The sequence below is a fragment of the Mauremys mutica genome, chromosome 1 (assembly GCF_020497125.1).
Source record: "Mauremys mutica isolate MM-2020 ecotype Southern chromosome 1, ASM2049712v1, whole genome shotgun sequence".
In the NCBI taxonomy this organism is placed as follows: domain Eukaryota; kingdom Metazoa; phylum Chordata; order Testudines; family Geoemydidae; genus Mauremys; species Mauremys mutica.
The window spans coordinates 212,909,042-212,928,428 of NC_059072.1; the positions used below are offsets into that span (position 1 = coordinate 212,909,042).

The 19,387-nt window shown below is 43.6% G+C and overlaps 1 protein-coding gene across 1 annotated transcript in view; it reads right to left on the reverse strand.

Moving 5' to 3' along the window:
• OTC (ornithine transcarbamylase) overlaps positions 1 to 16,840 on the reverse strand; it is a 42,013-nt gene extending 25,173 nt beyond the window's left edge. Inside the window, exons 1-4 of the mRNA XM_045002724.1 lie at positions 16,685 to 16,840; positions 12,202 to 12,340; positions 11,514 to 11,595; positions 374 to 461 (exon numbers count right to left, since the gene is read on the reverse strand). Of these exons, the coding sequence (XP_044858659.1) occupies positions 374 to 461; positions 11,514 to 11,595; positions 12,202 to 12,340; positions 16,685 to 16,761 (386 nt within the window). The 5' untranslated portion in view covers positions 16,762 to 16,840. The remainder of the gene's footprint in view (positions 1 to 373; positions 462 to 11,513; positions 11,596 to 12,201; positions 12,341 to 16,684) is intronic.
• Positions 16,841 to 19,387: the final 2,547 nt, after the last annotated feature.

Below are 19,387 nucleotides of genomic sequence, written 5' to 3' on the forward strand. Positions count from 1 at the left end.
GTCATTAATAAAGGCTTAATGGGGAGTGAGGCAAAGTGACAGCATCTGCAAGAAATAGCCTCACACTTCTGTGGTTTTTAAAGCTCTGGTCAACTTCCTATAGAATTGGGGGGGCGGGAGATCCAAGGGCTCAATTCACCTCCACTGGATGGAAAAAATGCAAAAAGGTGACAAGTGAATTTTGCAAACTGCGAAAATGTGGAGAATTTTGGATGCCTTTGAAATTTCATGGAAAATAAATACTTGGGGAGTCTAAAATCATGCAAAAAGTTATCGCCAACATGGTGTGTTTATTCCACAACATTTTCTCACCAATTTCAGCCAGATCTAATACTTTCACATATGTAAAACAATCCTATGATATTTTACCAACCGTGCTGTATCTGTGAGACTCTCGTTAATGCCCAAATGTATATCCTGGGTTGTAAGGAAACAAGGATGTCCCCCAAGGAGAGCAAACCCTGCAAAGATTAAAAACAAAACACAATCTGAATGGTTACAAGTTGAGATTTAAACATAAATCCCAGAGAACAGGTATTTGCAACAGCAACAGCAGTAAGGGAGGCACCCCCTTGTTTGGGACATTTAATGCCAGACTTCACAAAACACTGGTAAATGCACTCTAGGGTGAAATCCATTCAAGTACAGACAGCCCTCCTAAAGGCCTTTAGACATCACTTCAGACCTATGTTCAAGGCAAAATCCATGGAAGTTCATGCCTGGTAATAACCATCACTGAATCCCCACATTAAGGGCTGGGTTATTCTTTTCTCACACTAGTTTATAGCCACTGATCTTAGTGAAGGTACACATCTGTGTAAATCTAGTTTAAGGAAGTGTTTATAGCCACTGATATTAGTGAAGGAACACATCTGTATAAATCTAATTTAAGGGAGATTAGGATCAGGCCCTAAGGATGAAGTTCACTCCTGTGCAGGCATAAGACCTATGCACCATTTTAAGTGGGACTTAAGTACTAGGTCTCTGCACTGATGTGAATTTTACCTTATGGGCCAGATCCTGGCCTCTGTTCTGCCTGCTTTTCACTGCTCCAGCTATCTTGAAGAACTGGTTGAGAATTATCCCTGTGACGGGTTGGATCACAGAAACTCCCTTGGGAGCTGCCAACTGATGTGCCAAGACTACTTCTGCCCCTGCTTTCCCTGCCCACTCGTGACCCCAGCACCCTGTCTTGCTGAGCCAGACATATGTGTCTGCTCCAACACAGATCCAGGGTCCGAATTACTTGCTCCAAAGCTGCAGACTTGACTGAAAGCAGCTAACAGAAGTGTTCTTGCCTTTAAAACTCAGATGCTCAACTCCCAGTGGGGTCTAAACCCAAATAAATCCATTTTACCCATTGTAAAGCTTATACAGGGTAAACTCCTAAATTGTTTGCCCTCTATTACACTGATAGAGAGATATGCACAGCTGTTTGCGCCCCCCCCCTCATCGGTATTAATACACACTCTGGGTTAATTAATAAGTAAAAAGTGATTTTATTAAATACAGAAAGTAGGATTTAAGTGGTTCCAAGTAGTAACAGACAGAACAAAGTGAATTACCAAGCAAAATAAAATAAAACACGCAAATCTAAGCCTAATACAGTAAGACAATTGAGCACAGATAAAATCTCACCCTGAGAGATGTTTCAATAAGTTTCTTTCACAGACTGGATGCCTTCCAAGTCTGGGCACAATCCTTTCCCCTGGTACAGCCCTTGTTCCAGCTCAGGTGGTAGCTAGGGGCTTCCTCATGATGGCTGCCTCTCTTTGTGCTGTTCCACCAATTTATATACCTTTTGCATAAGGCAGGAATTCTTTGTCCCTCTCTGGGTTCCCACCCCCTCTTTCTCAATGGAAAGACACCAGCTTAAAGATGGATTCCAGTTCAGGTGACATGATCACATGTCACTGTAAAACTTCATTACCCACTTGCCAACACACACATATACAGGAAGACTTACAGGTAAAACAGAGCCATCTGCAGTCAATTGTCCTGGTTAATGGGAGTCATTAAGATTCCAAACCACCATTAATGTCCCACACTTTGCATATTTACAATAGTCCCTCGGAGTTATATTTTATATTTCTAGTTTCAGATACAAGAGTGGTACATTTATACAAATAGGATGATCACACTCAGTAGATTATAAGCTTTGTAATGATACCTTACACGATACCTTTTGCATGAAGCATATTCCAGTTACATTAACATATTTTCATAAAATCATATAGAGTGCAACGTCAAAATCCCAACGTAAGGCAAAATCATCACCCTGGGCATAATTTAGCACCACTCTGACAATGTTCTAAATGATATGCTTGAGGGAGCACAAGGCTGGTTTAAAGCCATATTTATGCCCCAACTGCTCAGATGCAGTGACTCTAGCTCTGGTCCGGCTGAAGATCTGGGCCTAAGGGTTTAAATTGTGCTTAAGTGGCCCTGTGAGGCTCCCGCTGCACTGGGGTAAATTTCATTCACTAGAGAACAGTTCTTCCCTGGCAGGAGAATGGACTGGGTGATCTAGCAGGTCTTCTCATCTCCCGTTTTGATTATAGGAAGTAACCAAAAAAAACCTAGTATCATCATAGCATCCCACAGGCAGATCAGCATTGTCATAGTAATTTGCTATCCTCTGGAGCGGAAAACGCTTCTTCAGTAGTTTAGAGGGGAGCATGGATCAGCGTTCATGTCACAATCCCGGTCAGTACCTGGCCCGGGCAGAGGAAGCTAAGGATCCAACCAGTGGACCAAATTTGGTGATGAATTCTGGTCACATGCCACTTGAGGCACATTTCACATATGCTAAGAAGTAGTTTAAACAGCATTTTCTGGAAATAAGCTGACATTATTTTTCATTTGGGGTGAAGAGAGGGGTGAGAGAGGGTAGAAGAGTTTAAACCCTCTTGTCTCGGAAGCTGTGATCCAAAAGGTGCTGGGAAACTGTTGCTTTGTTAAACCTCAAGGAAGTTTAAAGTAGATCAGCTTTGTTCTCACCAGCAGATAGCAGTGCAGGCATTGCCATTAATACAGCTTTTCACATGTGCTTTTGCAAGCATATTAAATATTAAAAGGATAACACCACAACTATTGTTCTTTACAAATGATTGATCTTGGGGTGAATATTAGTAGTTAAAACAAAACAACTATCATGAGGCTCCAAGTTCATGCTGGAAAGTAGAGACAGGTAATGAAGCCATGCACATGCTTCTCACTGTGGCCAGTTTTTAAAAGGAAGCAAAGACGTGTGTAGGAGGCAAAGCATATGTCCATAGAGCAACATGTGTGCCTTTTGTAAAATATACACTTAGGTGAGATTTCATGGAGCATAAGTCAGAGCAGAACGTGTCCCTGTAGGTCCCACAAATCCTTCTCCTTAAAACCACTCAACATCTAGCAGAGTGGTTTGCCCCTTTAAGGGCTGGAAGGCCTGGGGCTACCCAACCCTGATTACTAAAGATGCAGCTCTTTGTGGAATCAGATAGTTTCCTATAAAGGACAGCAGGTGGATAGTGTGAAGGGGAGAAAGTTCATGAAATAAGAAAGATGCTTGTAGGCAAGTACAGGCTAGTGCTGACAGAAGAATGAAGATGGGGATTGGCAGCTTTGGGTGGAATAGACTGGGACAGAAGAAGAGTTCTGTGTGTGGCAGAAGAACAAGGATAAATACTGTACTGACTTTTATGTTATGGCTATGGACTTTATCTGGGGGATTTTAAAGACTGCTTGAACCATTTCTGTTATTAAACCAGCCCTGGGGGGAGGTGCTGTTAACCAAAAGAGAGATTATGTGGTGTTCTTACGGGGCCTGTGAGAAGGGGCTTACAGAGTAGGGTGCCTGCAAAGTGACCCCTACCTATGAGGGGGCACTCAGTAAAATGACCACCTGGTTACAGTCTCCTATAAGAAGTTATCTGGGGGCTTGTTACAAAATGAGAAGTCAAGGCTGGACATCCATGGACCACATTCCAGTACATGTGGTGGAAGAGGTATGAATACTCCCCAGCCTGGTGCAAATATACTGCAAAAACAGTGATTGTTTTTGTTGCCTTATATAGAGTCCACCTATGCAATCCATTTCTACTAAGATTATGAATAATTGGTGCAAAGAGTTGTGCATGCCTATCATTGTTGAGTCATGGGCTGAGATCCTCACCCACAGACCCCAACAGCTTACTCCTCTCATGGAGGGCCTGAGGAATAGTCTCTCTGAGTGACCAATTTCCTCTTTGCTCTTCCACTTCTGACTGTGAGTTGGCTGCCACTGCCTGACAGAATTTGGCATGTAGTGTAGAAAATGCATTTTAAAGATTTAAAATTAAAAGCTCTACTTAACAACAATTAGGGGGACATTCCTAAGGGCTGCAGTCTGAAACCTAATGACCGTTTTTTAAGGATAGCTTTGGAAGAGGATAATAAGGTACCAGAGTAATCTACCTTGGTAGTATAGCCAGTTTAGACAGTATCCACTACTGGGCACTCTAAATGCCAGGTCGTGTATTCCCTGATATGTTTCACTCAACCATTAGGATGATATAAAATGATGTAACTTGTGTAAATATATGTACATGGTGTGTGTTTATACCATTATGGACCTCACTTTTCTTTCACAGTGGTGTGAACTGGGAGTAACTCCTTTGTAGTCAACAGTGGAATTCCACTATAGAGGAATCAGGCCCTGGGTCTCATGACATGAAATATATCTGAAGTTACCCTCAACTTTGAGTATTATTTGTGTATCTCTCCCCTATTTCAAACTTGCAGCATATTGTCCATATTTCAGTGTCTGTAGAATGGCCTTATTTACTATCAATACCTCATTGATATTTAAGTGCAGTTACAATTGGGGAGGCAAGGCATGATTGAGAGGTGGCATGATTTATGCCAGATATAATGGAAACATAGAATGGCATTCACCTTTATACCATGACAGAGGGGAAACTTTATTTTACAGACAATATATGACCATGTGGAATGCCCTTTTTTCAACATACACGGACGATGTGTATGTTTACATAGAATGAGCATGGGACTGTGACGGCAAACAGATGACATTTCCCACAGTAATAGGAAGTGATAGTAATATATTTGGTAGGCTCTGAAAAAATAGGTTTATTTTACAAAGGCTGAAAGTTACTGACTATTCTTAACTTACACTAATAGTTTTAATCTTAATAACATGCTAAAAAAATACATGTACTAGAAATCTTCCATATCAAATTAACGTCAAGATTATATTTGTTCAAAAGAAGACCATTTCTCCATTACATTTCAAATCCTATCAGAATATTGAGTTAGAAATAATACACGTTGGAAGAACTACAAATGTAAAATATGCTCTCATATAGCACTGCAAATTAACATGTATTTATTTTTCAAGAACCGAGTTCTTTAAAAATATGAGAATGGAAGAATTTTTATTTTATTTTATTTTTTTAACAATTCCACAATGTTAACACACACCAGTTTTCTCTTAGGGCTTGGCTACACTTACAAGTTGCAGCGCTGGTGGAGGCTTTCCAGCGCTGCAATTACACCCTGTCCACACTTGCAGGGCACAACCAGCGCTGCAACTCCTTGGCTGCAGCGCTGGCTGAAAACCCATCCCGGCAGGGGTATAAGGAGTGCAGCGCTGGTGATCCAGCGCTGCTCAGCAGGTGTGGACACTCACCAGCGCTTTAAGTGTCCTCCAGGGAATAAGGAGTTATCCCAGAATTCCTGTTCAGCCACTCTGCTCATCAGTTTGCACTCTACTGCTCTTGCCTCAGGTGACCCGCCCTTTAAATGCCCCGGGAATTTTAAAATCTCCTTCCTGTTTGCTGCAGCCAGGTGTGTGTGGAGTGCAATCAGTTAATCTTTCCAGGTGACCATGCCTCCACGCGGCAAACGAGCCCCAGCATGGAGCAATGGCGAGCTGATGGACCTCATCAGTGTTTGGGGGGAGGAATCTGTGCAGGCACAGCTGCGCTCCAGCCGTAGGAATTACGATATCTTTGAGCAGGTATCAAGGTCCTTGCTGGATAGGGGCCATGATCGGGACGCGCTGCAATGCAGGGTGAAAGTTAAAGAGCTGCAGAGTTCCTATTACAAAGCCCGCGAGGGCAATCACCGATCCGGAGCTGCCCCCACGACCTGCCGTTTTTACAGGGAGATGGACGCGATACTTGGGGGTGACCCCACTGCCAATCCCAGGACAACGATGGACACTTCTGAGCAGGCTGGGGGACAGGAGGAGGAGGAGGCGGAGGATGCGGAGGCGGAGGCGGCGGGGGGGGGGAGGAAACCGCGAGTGAAGCTCCTGAGATGGGGGAAGACACCCCAGAGTCCCTAGAGGCATGCAGCCAGGAGCTCTTCTCAAGCCAGGAGGAAAGTACCCAATCGCAGCAGCCAGCAGTTGCAGAAGGACAAGCAGAGGAGCGGGTTACCGGTAAGCAGCTTTTATTTTCTGGGTGGAAATGTTTCTGGAGAGGAAGGGGGGTTATGGCTGCATGCATGCCAGACTAGAATAGCCCATTGATGTGGTCTATCACGTCGCGGTAATCTGCTTCAGTTATCTCAGCAAAAGTTTCAGCCAGAGCGTGGGCAATATGCCTGCGCAGGTTTATAGGCAGAGCCACTGTGTTCCTTGTCCCAGTCACGCTGATGCGTCCGCGCCACTGTGCTGCGAGTGGGGGGGGGGACCATTTCTGAACACAGGCAAGCCGCATAGGGTCCCGGGCGGAATCCACATTGCTGTAAAAGAGCCTCCCGCTGTTCCCTAGTGACTCGCAGTAGGGAGACATCTTCCAGGATTAACTCCTGTGAAAAATGTTGGGAGACTTTAGTGAAGAGATAGGGAGATAGTGAAGATCACCCCTGCAGCTGCATCTTCACTCAACCCCTCTATCACTCCAGATTACCCGAAGCAACCAGCTCCCCTCTATCAATCAAGCCCCACTTCTCCCTCTATAAGCACCCCTCACTCACCATTTCGTGGCTTCTGTTGTGTTATGTGTGTGGGAAAAGAATGCTAAAGTGAGAACTCCCTCAGTGTAACAATTCATGTCTGGAGATAGTGGATACAATGCTGCCCCTGTTAAATGTTGTCATTCTGGGTTTCTTCTACAGTGACCTTGACTACTGGACTGAGCAGATGTTCCACATCACAGAGGCTTCAAAATTTGAGAAAAAATCCCCGAAAGAGCAAAGAGGACATGCTGAAAACTGTTCTTCATCACTCTGCTAGAGAGAGTAAAGAATTGAAGGAGTGGGAGAGAGAAGGGAAAGCAGGATCCGCAAGAGAAATGCAGTGGCCAAAGAGGAAAAGCACAGAGCGGCTGCTAAGCATCCTGTCGCGCCAAGCGGACTCTATCGAGTCACTCGTTGCCATGCAAGCAGAGCACTACCGTGCTACTCCCCCACCCGCCCTGTCCCAAAGCTTTTTGCCTTGTGCCCCAATGTCAGCTCAAACCACCTTTCCCCAGCATTCAGGTTCTTACCACCACCAGCTGCCTCCAAACACCTGTACGTTCCCCAACCAGCCCTGATACCTACCACCACCCTTACCCTCTGCACTCAACCCCCATCACCATGCAGTATATGCACCCTGAAGTGCAGGATTCATTAAAACAGCACTCCAGACAGGACATATGCAAACTTGTGACTGTACAGTTCACCAACCCACACCCCTGCCCTATTGTGTTCATGAAATGTTGTGTGTCTGTCTGTCAAGGAAGTTTTTTTCTTTTCAATAAAACAATTCTTGGCTTTGAAAACAGTCTTTATTATAGCAGATAGTGAAAGATACCTTAGCCCCAGTAAAGAAAGAGGCACTGCAAATCATTTTAGGGGTAATAGAATAACAGTGTAAAACAGTGCAATTCACTCCCATGCAAGGCAGCAAACATTACTGTTGGCTTTCAGCCTCAAATTCTTCCCTCAAGGCATCCCTAATCCTTGTAGCCCTGTGCTGGGCCTCTCTATTTAGCCTGCTCTCTGGCTGTGCATAATTCAGCCTCCAGGACTTGAACCTCGGTGGTCCATGCCTGACTGAATGTTTCACCCTTCCCTTCACAAATATTATGGAGGGTACAGCAAGCGGATATAACCGCGGGGATGCTGCTTTCCCCCAAGTCTAGCTTCCCATACAGAGATCTCCAGCGAGCTTTTAAACGGCCAAAAGCACACTCCACAGTCATTCGGCACCGGCTCAGCCTGTAGTTGAACCGGTCCTTGCTCCTGTCAAGCTTCCCTGTATAGGGTTTCATGAGCCAAGGCAGTAACGGGTAAGCGGGGTCTCCAAGGATCACAATGGGCATTTCGACGTCCCCTACTGTGATCTTCCTGGGATCTTCCTGTGATCTTCCTGCCTGCATCTTCCTGAACAGGCCACTGTTCCGAAAGATGCGTGCATCATGCACCTTTCCAGGCCAGCCTGTGTAAATGTCAATGAAACGCCCACGGTGATCCACAAGCGCCTGGAGAACCATAGAGAAATACCCCTTACGATTAACGTACTCTGATTGCCAGGTGGGTGGGGGGGGGCCAGAATAGGGAATATGCGTCCCAATCTATCGCCCCTCCACAGTTAGGGAAACCCATTTGTGCAAAGCCATCCACAGTGTCCTGCACGCTCCCCAGAGTCACGGTCTTTCTTAGCAGGATGCGATTAATTGCCTTGCAAACTTGCATCAAAACGATATCCAACGGTCGACTTTCCCACTCCAAAACTGGTTCCCGACCGAACCCGGTAGCTGTCTGGAGTTGCCAGCTTCCAGATTGCAATAGCCACCCCCGCTTTTCCACTGTCAGGGCAGCTCTCAATCTTGTGTCCTTGCGCCGCAGAGTGGGGGGCGAGCTCAGCACACAGTCCCATGAAAAGTGGCTTTTCTCATACGAAAGTTCTGCAGCCACTGCTCGTCATCCCAGACTTCCATGACGATGTGATCCCACCAGTCAGTGCTTGTTTTCCCGAGCCCAAAAGCGGCGTTCAACGGTGCTGAGCATTTCCGTGAATGCCACAAGCACTTTAGTGTCACACGCGGCAGGAGAATCGATATCGATATCATCGTCAGACTCCTCACTATCACTTTGGAGCTGAAGGAATAGCTCGACTGCCAAACGTGTTGTGCTGGCAACACTCATCAGCACAGTCCTCAGCAGCTCGGGCTCCATTTGCCACAGAAATCGCGATTCACACACAGAGAGTAAAACAGAAAGACACTCACAATGGCGCCAAACATTGCTGGAAAGAGTGAATGCTGGGATGTGAAGCGATGCACCACGGGGCGTTGGCACAGGAAGCGGAATGACCCGCACACTTCCTTCCCCTTCCCACAATACTCAGCGCCAAAATGGGACGAGGTGCTCTGTGGGATAGCTGCCCACAATGCACCTCTCAATACAGCGCTGGAAAGTGCTGCAAGTGTGGCCACACTGCAGCGCTGGTAGCTGTCAGTGTGGCCACACTCCAGCGCTGGCCCTACACAGCTGCATGACCAGCGCTGTAACTCCCAGCGCTGCAACTTGTAAGTGTAGCCAAGCCCTTAGATATTGCACTATGCAATAGTGAAATACAGTCATTTCCAGCTCAATTGTCTACCAACTTCATGGAGTGTTGTAATGTTTGCTTATGCAAATCCATGAGGACAGATTATCAAAGCCTTGGGACACACGTGACCTTTTTCAAGACCTCAGGGTGATTTGTACCTGAGAAATGCCATTAGAGATAATGTGTGCCTCTGAAGTCTTGCAAATAACCATTGTAGGCCTCACTTACGCTTTAGAAAATTGTTAGGAAGTGAATTTATTTCACAACACAGGAGTGTGAGGCATTTTGTTATGATTTCAGAGGAAGCTACCATTTCATCTTAAATAGCAGCTGGGATGTACAGAATTACTGTGGAGGCAGAGGGAGGGAAATACTTGAATCTGCTGTAGAAGCCAGATCTTAGAAGCAAAGGACAACACGATGCCTGTATCTGTGCTAGATGGAGGAGGGAGTGCAGGGAACAGTATGACATATGCCTGGTGCACGAGTGCAGGAGACCAACAATAGGTGGCTCTAGGAGGTCTGATGTATAAGGGGGATGGCCGACCTTAAAGAGAGTTGTCAGTACATTGGTCAGGGGTTGAAACCCCTCTGAAGCTATGCTGATTGTGATCTGGAAGGAGGAGTAGAGAGGGGCATGGAGCCAGCAGGAAGACACAGGACCTCCATGTGGACACCTGTAGCACCACAAATTACTTAAGAGTCATATGTATATTGGGGGAATCTTCAGACTTGAGAGCAGAACAGTCTGTTCCTTCCTCCCCTTCTTCCTGTGTTCTCCCTTGCTTCTTACAGAGAAATCTGGATGAAACTCAGTGAGAGGGGCCTTACAAAGTTACTTGTCCCTTACATGGGACAATTCTACTTGAGGGAGGTTGGGCCCAGTACAGTTTACTTCAGTGTAAATGTGGGAAGAGAAAAGATTTCTCCACATCGTGGGTATAAATGTTTTCATAAAGAGGATACCAATCCTAAATGATTTCTTGGATCCAAAGTTAGAATGGTTGGGTCTGTGCAAAAATATTATGGTCCCAATCCTGCAAACATGTAAGCATCTTCTACGTATATGAATAGAATTATGTAGATGTTTATTCTTTTGGCATCCACGTCTACTGTGCCTGGTATTATTAGGCCAATATCCCCATTTCTCCATCCCATCCCAAGCTTGTTTCTCTAGAGGTAGTCATGGGTTTTTTCTTTGTTCTCTAATTTAAATCAAGATGTTGTTATGATTCTCGGTCTAAATACATACTCTGAGGGCTTGTCTAAATGGATCCTGAGTGTGCAGCAAGCCAGTGTGTGAATGGACAGTGCACTAGCTTTCTGCACACTAACTAGTTGTAGGGACCTTGCTGCCACTCACTAAAAATTCCATATTGTGCTCTGGCATACCGCTGTGTCAAACAACAGTATGTCAAAGCACACTACAGAACCTGTAGGGCACAGAAGCAGGGTCTACATGGCGACTTAACACATGGCAGGCTTGCGTTCACATCCTGGCTTACCGCACACTAAGTTTCCATGTAGACAAGCCTTGATATTGACAACAGTCATGCATAATAAATTAGAAAGATGTTAGTTATGACAGCCTGTGCAGAATTCAATTGGTGTTACTTGCTAAAATGAGTGAAGGGAAAGTGTACAGCCAGCTAATATGGCATGAAACTCACATCAGAAAGCAGAAGGTTTTCATGTTGTTTTATTTCAGTTCTAACTTGTTTAGAGTTGACCCTGGGGGATTTTAGTGGTCAAAGAGATGTGCCTGTAGTATTAATGAGGCATAACGAAACAAGACACTGCTCACACTGTGGAGTAAACTGCCATTCTCCTCAGACTTGACTTTCATCCTTGCTGCTCTCCAACCTCCCATGTCTCTGCAGAAGAAACTGCTAACTACATGATTAAGTAATGGTTTCATGATATGGACAAATGTACTCTGCAGAGAAAATATTTATTATAACATGGTTTTGTCTAGATTTACCTGTTTCTGTGGATAATCTTGTTCGGGTACTTCTTTTCTCAAAAATCATGGCTAAAGATTTTCCTTGCAACAAAGGCAAATACTGAAAAATAAGAACGGAAAGGGATTTGGAAAATTGTTCACTCATTATCCATTATCTAACATTTGCTTCACAGTTTAATGGCCGCAGGAAATTAATAATAAAAGCACTCACTGTATCATTTCTAATCCCCTGCCCCTCCAAAGCCGTCACTAGCATTGGGAAGAGTTTGAGAGAAACAGAAAGTTCTAGGGGCAAAAGGCATCTTCATTTTTGTTTTTGTTTTATTGTTTTAAACAAATGAAAGAGATCTCCGATTCTTATCTTGCTCCTGCACTACATACAGAATAATGCTCCTATTCCTGTAAACCTTTACTTCTGCATGTAGCCTAAGTGAAATCATTGGGAATATCCAATAACTGGGAATTAGATAAGGGGTACACACTTTTGAACAGCATAAATCCCCTACTGCATCCAAAGAACAACATTTTGCCTTTTACTGGCTGGCCCTTCATTTGATGTATACAATTTACACTAATTAAGGGTTGAAGTGGTTGTTTAGGACAAGCCAGTTTAGTTGCTGATTCACATTATCTTGTATGAGAATCTTGATTTGGTGAGCTGAGTGACTGAACAAGCAAAGTGGATTTTAATTGAAATTTTACATACCTCTCCCTTGTCCTTTATTCTTTGTTTCAAATCTGATGCTGTCCATAGCAAATACTTTATTTCTTCTGCTGTGTAATTTTGCAGAGTTAGGAGGTCACGACCTTTCAGATTAACATTAGTTTGCATTGGTTGCCCAGACCTACACGAAAAACAGGCTCTTTGTCATTGGGTATTAATTTGTTACGCATGCTAAAGCTAATGTACAACCAGCTAACCTTCTTTCACTACCATCATTTGATGCAGCAAGATAACCTTCATGGCCTGTGATAATTAGTTTGTGACTTTTCAACTCACACTAGAGTGACCAGATAGCAAGTGTAAAAAATTGGGATGAGGGTGGAGGGTAATAGGTGCCTATATAAGAAAAAGCCCCCAAAATTGGGACTGTCCCTATAAAATCAGGACATCTGGTCACCCTATCTCACACATCCACAACACTGCACTGTTCGCTATATTAATCACCATTGTAACCATCTCTCTTATTATCATCCATGAAACTGATTTTGTTTCTTGTAACTTCTAATATTTGAATCTGGGTTATATAATCAAATAAACCCAAATGTAGAAAACCACTCAGGGTCTGGTTAAACACTTAAGGCTGCATTGTAGCTTGTTTTGAACAGGGGTGCAAAGAGTCGGGACAAAATGGCTCCTTGTGCTCTTTTTCCCAATCCCAACTCTGGGGTGCTGGCCCAGGACTGCTCCTATGGATATAAATAATGTTTGCTTTGTGAACCACATGCACACATTTTCAAATTCATTTCCAGAAACTGATATTGCCAATAAGAGAATCCAGCAGCTCATTGCTCAATATTTGATGAGGGGGTAGGATTGAGGGCTCATTGATGAAATGGAATGTTTATAGTCTCCCACCGAAGTGACACTGCAAAGTTCATGTTATCTTAAATGGCACATGACTTGATCAAATAGCCGAGTAAAGCCAATATTCCTTTAACCTTAAACCGAATAATGGAGACTGATATGTAATTTAACCCTTTCTCTGCTAAACAGAGACTGATTATATCTGCAACTCTCTTTATTGTAACACAACTTGCACTTCACTAGTACTAAAGTTTAGGAGGTCCTAAGCCAAGTATGTCTTTCTCATTAACTGCAGTGACTTTAATTAGATCAGAGTCAAAACACCAAGAAGAATAAAGTAATAAATGAATGGAGTTGGTGGGGTTTTATTTGCAAATACCTCCAACTCCAGTTCATTCCTGAATTCAGCTTCAAGCCAATGCTCAGTTGCAACTGCTTCCAGCTGACAAGTCTTTGAGGCCAGGAATTGCGAAAAAAAATTCCCAGGAGTGCTACTAGCAGTTGAGCTGAATGGGATCACCAGTGCCCAGTGAAGCTGTGGTGGCTTCTGCTGTCTTTACCATCATGTCAAAATAGTGGGACTCTTTTTCTACAATCCCCCTGGCATAGGCAGGACATGGAACACACAAGTAGCCTTATGACAGTATTTACCAAAGAGAAAATGGGACTCCATGTGGGGCTAGCCTGAGTGCCCTCCAATCCCCATGGGTCTGTCCTGAGCCATTCGCCCAAGTCCTCGTACTCCCTCCACACGGGGCTGGCCCGAGCACCCATACCCACACAAGGCTGGCATCTCTGTTTGCGAGCCCTGTCTGCCCCCGCTGTGCAAGGCTGGGGCTGGTGTGGCTGCTCGCTTGAGCCCTGCCTCCCCCGTATATAGGGCTGGCATCACCGCTTGTCCCCTCACATGTTCAGCCGCACCCCACTTTTTTGGCAAAAGGGGGCATTTGTCCCATTTGCTCTTGCCAACTGACAGGGCTTAAAAAAGGAACTGTCCCAGCCTAAACAGGACGTATGGTCACCCTAGAGTAGCCCATATTATTTTTTAAATCTGACACTGATGGGTTGTATAGGATGGAATACAACCATCCTATTTCACAAGCATTGGTATAACTGTGCAAAGTCAATGGTAAAACACTAACTGACTTCCATGGGAGCAGAGAAAGGCCAACCTGGAGCACTTTTGGAAACCTCACCCATAATTATTTTACATTTTCTTAGTAACAAACATCTATTAGTTGTATTTTAGTAGCTCTGAGCCAGGTTTACAAAGATAGGCTCCTAAAGACATGTGTACTAGAGCTGGTTGAAAATTTTCTGACATAACTTTTCCTCCAGAAAATGCTGTTTTGTGGAAACATTCTGCGGGAAGGTACTAAGTCCATTGAAACTTTCCATAGAAACCAGCCTGCCTAGTTTCCTGCTAGCCCAGGCTCCCCAGCGTGATGGGCAGCTGCCACCTGGAGCGTCCTAACTCTGCAAGCAGACAGCTCTCTGAGGAGTCAGGCAACACAAAGAGGCAGCTGCCCTGGGAGTCATGCAGCCAGCCAGGAGCAAGCTGAAAGCTCCCATTTCTGGTTCTCCCAGAAAGGAATTTTTTAGAATTTTCCTCTCCAGAATATTTTTTATTTTTTTGACATTGCCCTGACTTGGAACAATTTTTTTCTCTCCAAAACATGGACATTTCCCACTCGGAGAGAAATTCCATTTTCCTGCTAGCTCTAATAGTTAGTCATCTAGTGCAATATACAAAAGCACCTAACTCTCATGGTTAGGAGATTTTGTAAATCCCACTAGATGCCTAGCCATATATCTAGATGCTTAAATCCCTTTGGAAATCTGGCTCTTTGAAGTTCACAGTATTTGTTAAACCAACAGACTAGTAGATCCTAATTTTTAAATCTATGTTCTGTTGGTCTTAGTGAGATATTTCTGAAGGGATAGGTTTTGTGGGCTAACAAGATCTATTTATAACTTTGTCTAGCAAAACTTAAAAATAAAATACTATAACAATAAAGCAATAAAATAAAATTTCAAATTGAACAACTGAGAAAACAACTAAAACTCACACAAAGCACTCAGTGCTATCTTTGCAACCAATACAGGTTATGGTATAACCAGCAAAATCCTTGACTTGCATGTATATTCAAGTGCTCTAGCTGATTTTACAAGATACACACTGACATATACCTGGGCGCTGAAGAGCAGATTTGACTTAGTGAAAACTATCCAATGAAGGCTCAATCTCATGAAAAATAAAATAGCAAGGCAGATAAATAACAGCTTAAGTGTGATTCTGCTTCTAACTTTTATGGATATATACTGTAAGGAAACTTTGATTCTTAATTGTTTCTCTTTTTTAGATTAGGGCAGGGTGAGCAGGTCACTGAGCTGATTGGAACATAAAGAGATAGCATGGGGTTTTGTTTGGTTGTTTGCTTTTTTCCGAATGGCTCTGGGGAGCAAATGGAAATATTCTAATATTTAACTCCCAGGTTTTTAGCAGATCATCTTAAGCCTAATGTTAAATGTCACCAGACTTTGGGGCCCATGCATTAGTTCTACTTCTATGGCTCTGCAACCCCTTGCTGCTCAGTCACTCCACTCTCCCTCACTGAGTTGTCTCTAACATTTTATTGTTTCCAGCCCTAACTAAATTTCATTCAAATTCTGCATGACCCATACTGCTTTCCGAGATTTATTAGCTATGGTCTTCAGCAATGTGTAGTGTTCCTTTCAGTGCTGCCAATGTCTTTTCAAATGAGGCATTACTGACCAAATAAATACTAGTGGCAGTTGGTATACAGGGAAGCAAAATTAAAGTGTAATGTGAAAAATCATAAGCCAAATGGTTTTTCTCTCTTCAAATGGGAATGGCAATTTCCTTCAATCATTATAATAACTGGTTGACTTCCTTGAGCTCTAAACCATCATTTGGTTAGCTGGCATTGATCCGAGCTTATGGTGATATCTTACGTTTGTAATGGTTGTGTTAACATAGTCTCCCTTATAATCTGATTTAGAGGGTAGTTATGGCTCAAAAAGTGAGTCTGTAAAAATAGCATAAAGAGCCCAATTAAGTTAGGTGGCCACATTTGAGAAAGGGGAGCCACTGTAGTTATTTCCCCATAATGACTTCCATATCAAGTTTGCTAACCAAAGCAAGATTTTGCTAGTCACCAGCAATGCATATGCAAAGCTGGACTACTACAGGGCATCCTTCATATGGGGGGACGAATAAATCAGAGAGCTCAGAAAATATTTTCAAACTGGTCCAAAGGAGAAAGAAGACAAATGAAAATGTCTTTTATGGTTTAATAGGATCTGTGCATATGTGATTGGGTGTTTATGATATGTGATGATGGTACCTCCAGAGATTAATTGAATTTAAGAAAAAACAAATATTTCAGTGTGTGCTCCTAACCATTTGCAAAGAATGTAATGTGATTCCACAAGGACTGAAAAGTGAAAGGATAAAAACCCTCCAGTCTCATGTGCAATTACAGTCTGCTGCCTGAAAACAAAGGGCAAAACAGCTCTAAGAACACTGAAGGAGGCCTTTAGCTGAGATACTGATCTCTCTACAGAACTCATTACTTTAGTTTCCAGGTTTATGATTCAATGTTGCTAACTGAAGGACAAATCTAAATGATACACTTACCGAAAATGTCGCACCAGTTGCTTGCTGCTCTTTCTTAAAGTTGCAGCATTGAGCAGGTTCCTCAAACTGAAGAGCATTTTCTTTTAGAATGAAAGTTGCCTTAATCCTGGAAGCAAAGTCAACTGATCTGAAGTTACATGAAGCAGAGAATGCCTTATGCTTCAGGGAGAGAGCAAAGGTAGTATCATGATAAGGCAACCTTATCTTGCATTTTCCTAGTTGTGAAATTTGAGCCAGCTCAGAGCTGAGGTTGAATCTCCCCTTATTCAGATTCTACAGATAGGTGTTTCTCACAAGGTCAGTTGCTCAACTCATTGTGCATTTGCACGAGGGAGCATTACATTATGGCAGTATCAATATTATTTCTTAACAATACCATGCTATTAGGAATTTGTACATGAGAGTAAGATGGCAGATAAAACTAAGAAGAATGCGGAGCAGCTAAATTTATTTGTATGTATTCTAAAATTGTTTGCCTTTTAGGAGTAAACTTTTCAATTGTGCCACGGTGCTCTACATGTAAGATTCCCAATGAGGTTAAAGAGTTTAATCATTTTGTTTGTCTCTGGAAATTTACTCCTTCGTCTTAAGCTGCTTACAATATTTGGTTAGGGTGACCATATTTCCTAAAGGGAAAATGGGACACTGCATGGGGCTAGCCCAAGGTGTCCCCCTCCCCGCCTGCCAGGCTGGCCCAAGCTGCTCGCCTGAGCCCTGGCCACCACCCTCCCACCCCCTCGCGAGGCTGGGGCATGCTCACCGCTAGTTTGAGCCCTGCCTGCATGGGGCTGGCATAGCCATTCGCCTCCCCGCACCCCGCACATTCCTCCGCACCATACCTTTTGGGCAAAAGTGGGCATTCTGTTTGCTCTTGCCAACTGATCAAGTTGGCAAAAGCAAATGGGACAAATGCCCACTTTTGCCAAAAAAAGTCAGGATGGTCGGGACAGGACTTAAAAAATGGACCGTCCTGACCAAAAACGGGATGTATGGTCACCCTATACTTGGTGAATTATGGTACTGAAAAATGTGCTCCTTTGATCACATTTTTTTCTCAGCTACATTCAGAAACTCATCTAGAAGCTTCATATATTCTTGGCAACTTTGGTTTTAACCTGACTCAACTGAAAATAATGAGCATTTTCCCATTGACTTTAGAAGAAGATTTGATCCTCGTTTCTTTGTTATTTAATCTTGTTCCAATTTTCTGTTTTTCATGATCACATTTGTTTATTATTTTGTAATGATCCCATAAACTAGTCCAAACCTTTCTAAAGTTTCCTAAGTAATCAACAAGAAAAATGTTGTCTTTTTATTTAATGGCCTATAGGTTTCTTTATGTACAGTGTTGTTCTAGCCTGTTGGTCCCAAAATATTAGAGAAACAAGGTGAGTGAAATAAATATTTTATTGGACCAACTTCTGTTGAAGGGTAAAATGCTGAAGAAGCTCTGTGTAGCTCAAAAGCTCGTCCTTCACCAACAGAAGTTGGGCCAATAAAAGATATCACCTCACCAACCTTGTCTCTCACTGTTTCTTTGATATTCTTTATGGAGAAGGCAAGGGGACATGCCATATGCCCAGCCTAGTTGGGGCAATGCTCTATAAATTGCTAAAGTGTTTTTGCAAGGAAAATCTGCTTTATTTTTTTGCCCTCTCATAGTGAAGTATTGCTGACAGCAGAGAAAATAATTTAATCAAAGAGGCAGAATGGTCCAATGGTTAGGGGGGGTTAGGCTGGGACTTGAGAGACCTGCTGGATTCAATTGCCTACTCTGCTACTGATCTCCTGTGTGACCTTGGCAACCCAATTTGGGGCCAGATGTTCAAAGTACCTAAGCTGATTAGATGCTTAACTCTCATTGAAATAAAATGAGAGTTAGACACCTAACCTTCTTAAGGATTTCTAAAAATCCCATTAGACACCTCTCTCTGTCATTAGGCACCTAAATACCTTTGAAAATCTGGCCATTAATTTCTCAGTTCCTCATCTGGGAAGTGGAGATAATAATACTTCTCTACCTCATAGGGGTGTTGTGCGGCTAAATAAAGACATTAATGATTATGAAGTACTCAGATGCTACAGTGATGGAGGTTAGGGGGAGGGTGTATCAGTACCACAGACAGAAGGAAAATTAAGGCTCATATACATACAGTCATTTGTTCCCTCAGCATTTGGCAGCAGTATTGTACAGCTATAGAATGCAATGTGAACTGGCAAGAAAAGGGCCCAGTTCAAAGTCCACTGAAATCAATGGCAGGACTACAGCTGTACCAGTTCCAAGCTCAGTAGTGACAAGAGTATTTCAGTTTGGCCTTCAATACAAATATAGCAGCTGAAGGGTACGCTTGTGTTCATTTTAAATAAAATGTGATTTACAAGGTATGTATGCAGAAAGAAGCATGCTGTGGCTCGCCCAGGGCCGGCTCTACAGTTTTCACCGCCCCAAGCAGCGCGCCGAATTGCCTCCGCAGATGGCGGGGGCAGTCCATATGCCCTTAGGGAGGCAGGCACGTTACCGCGGCTTCGGCAATTCGGCGGCAGCTTCTATGTTTAGCTGAAGCCCCCACGGACAGCTAAACATAGAAGCTGCCCCCGAATTGCCACCACCGTGGAAACGCGCCTGCCTCCCTAAGGGCACACGGACTGCCCCCGCCCTCCATGGCGGCAATTCGGCGTGCTGCTTGGGGGCAAAAGAACAGG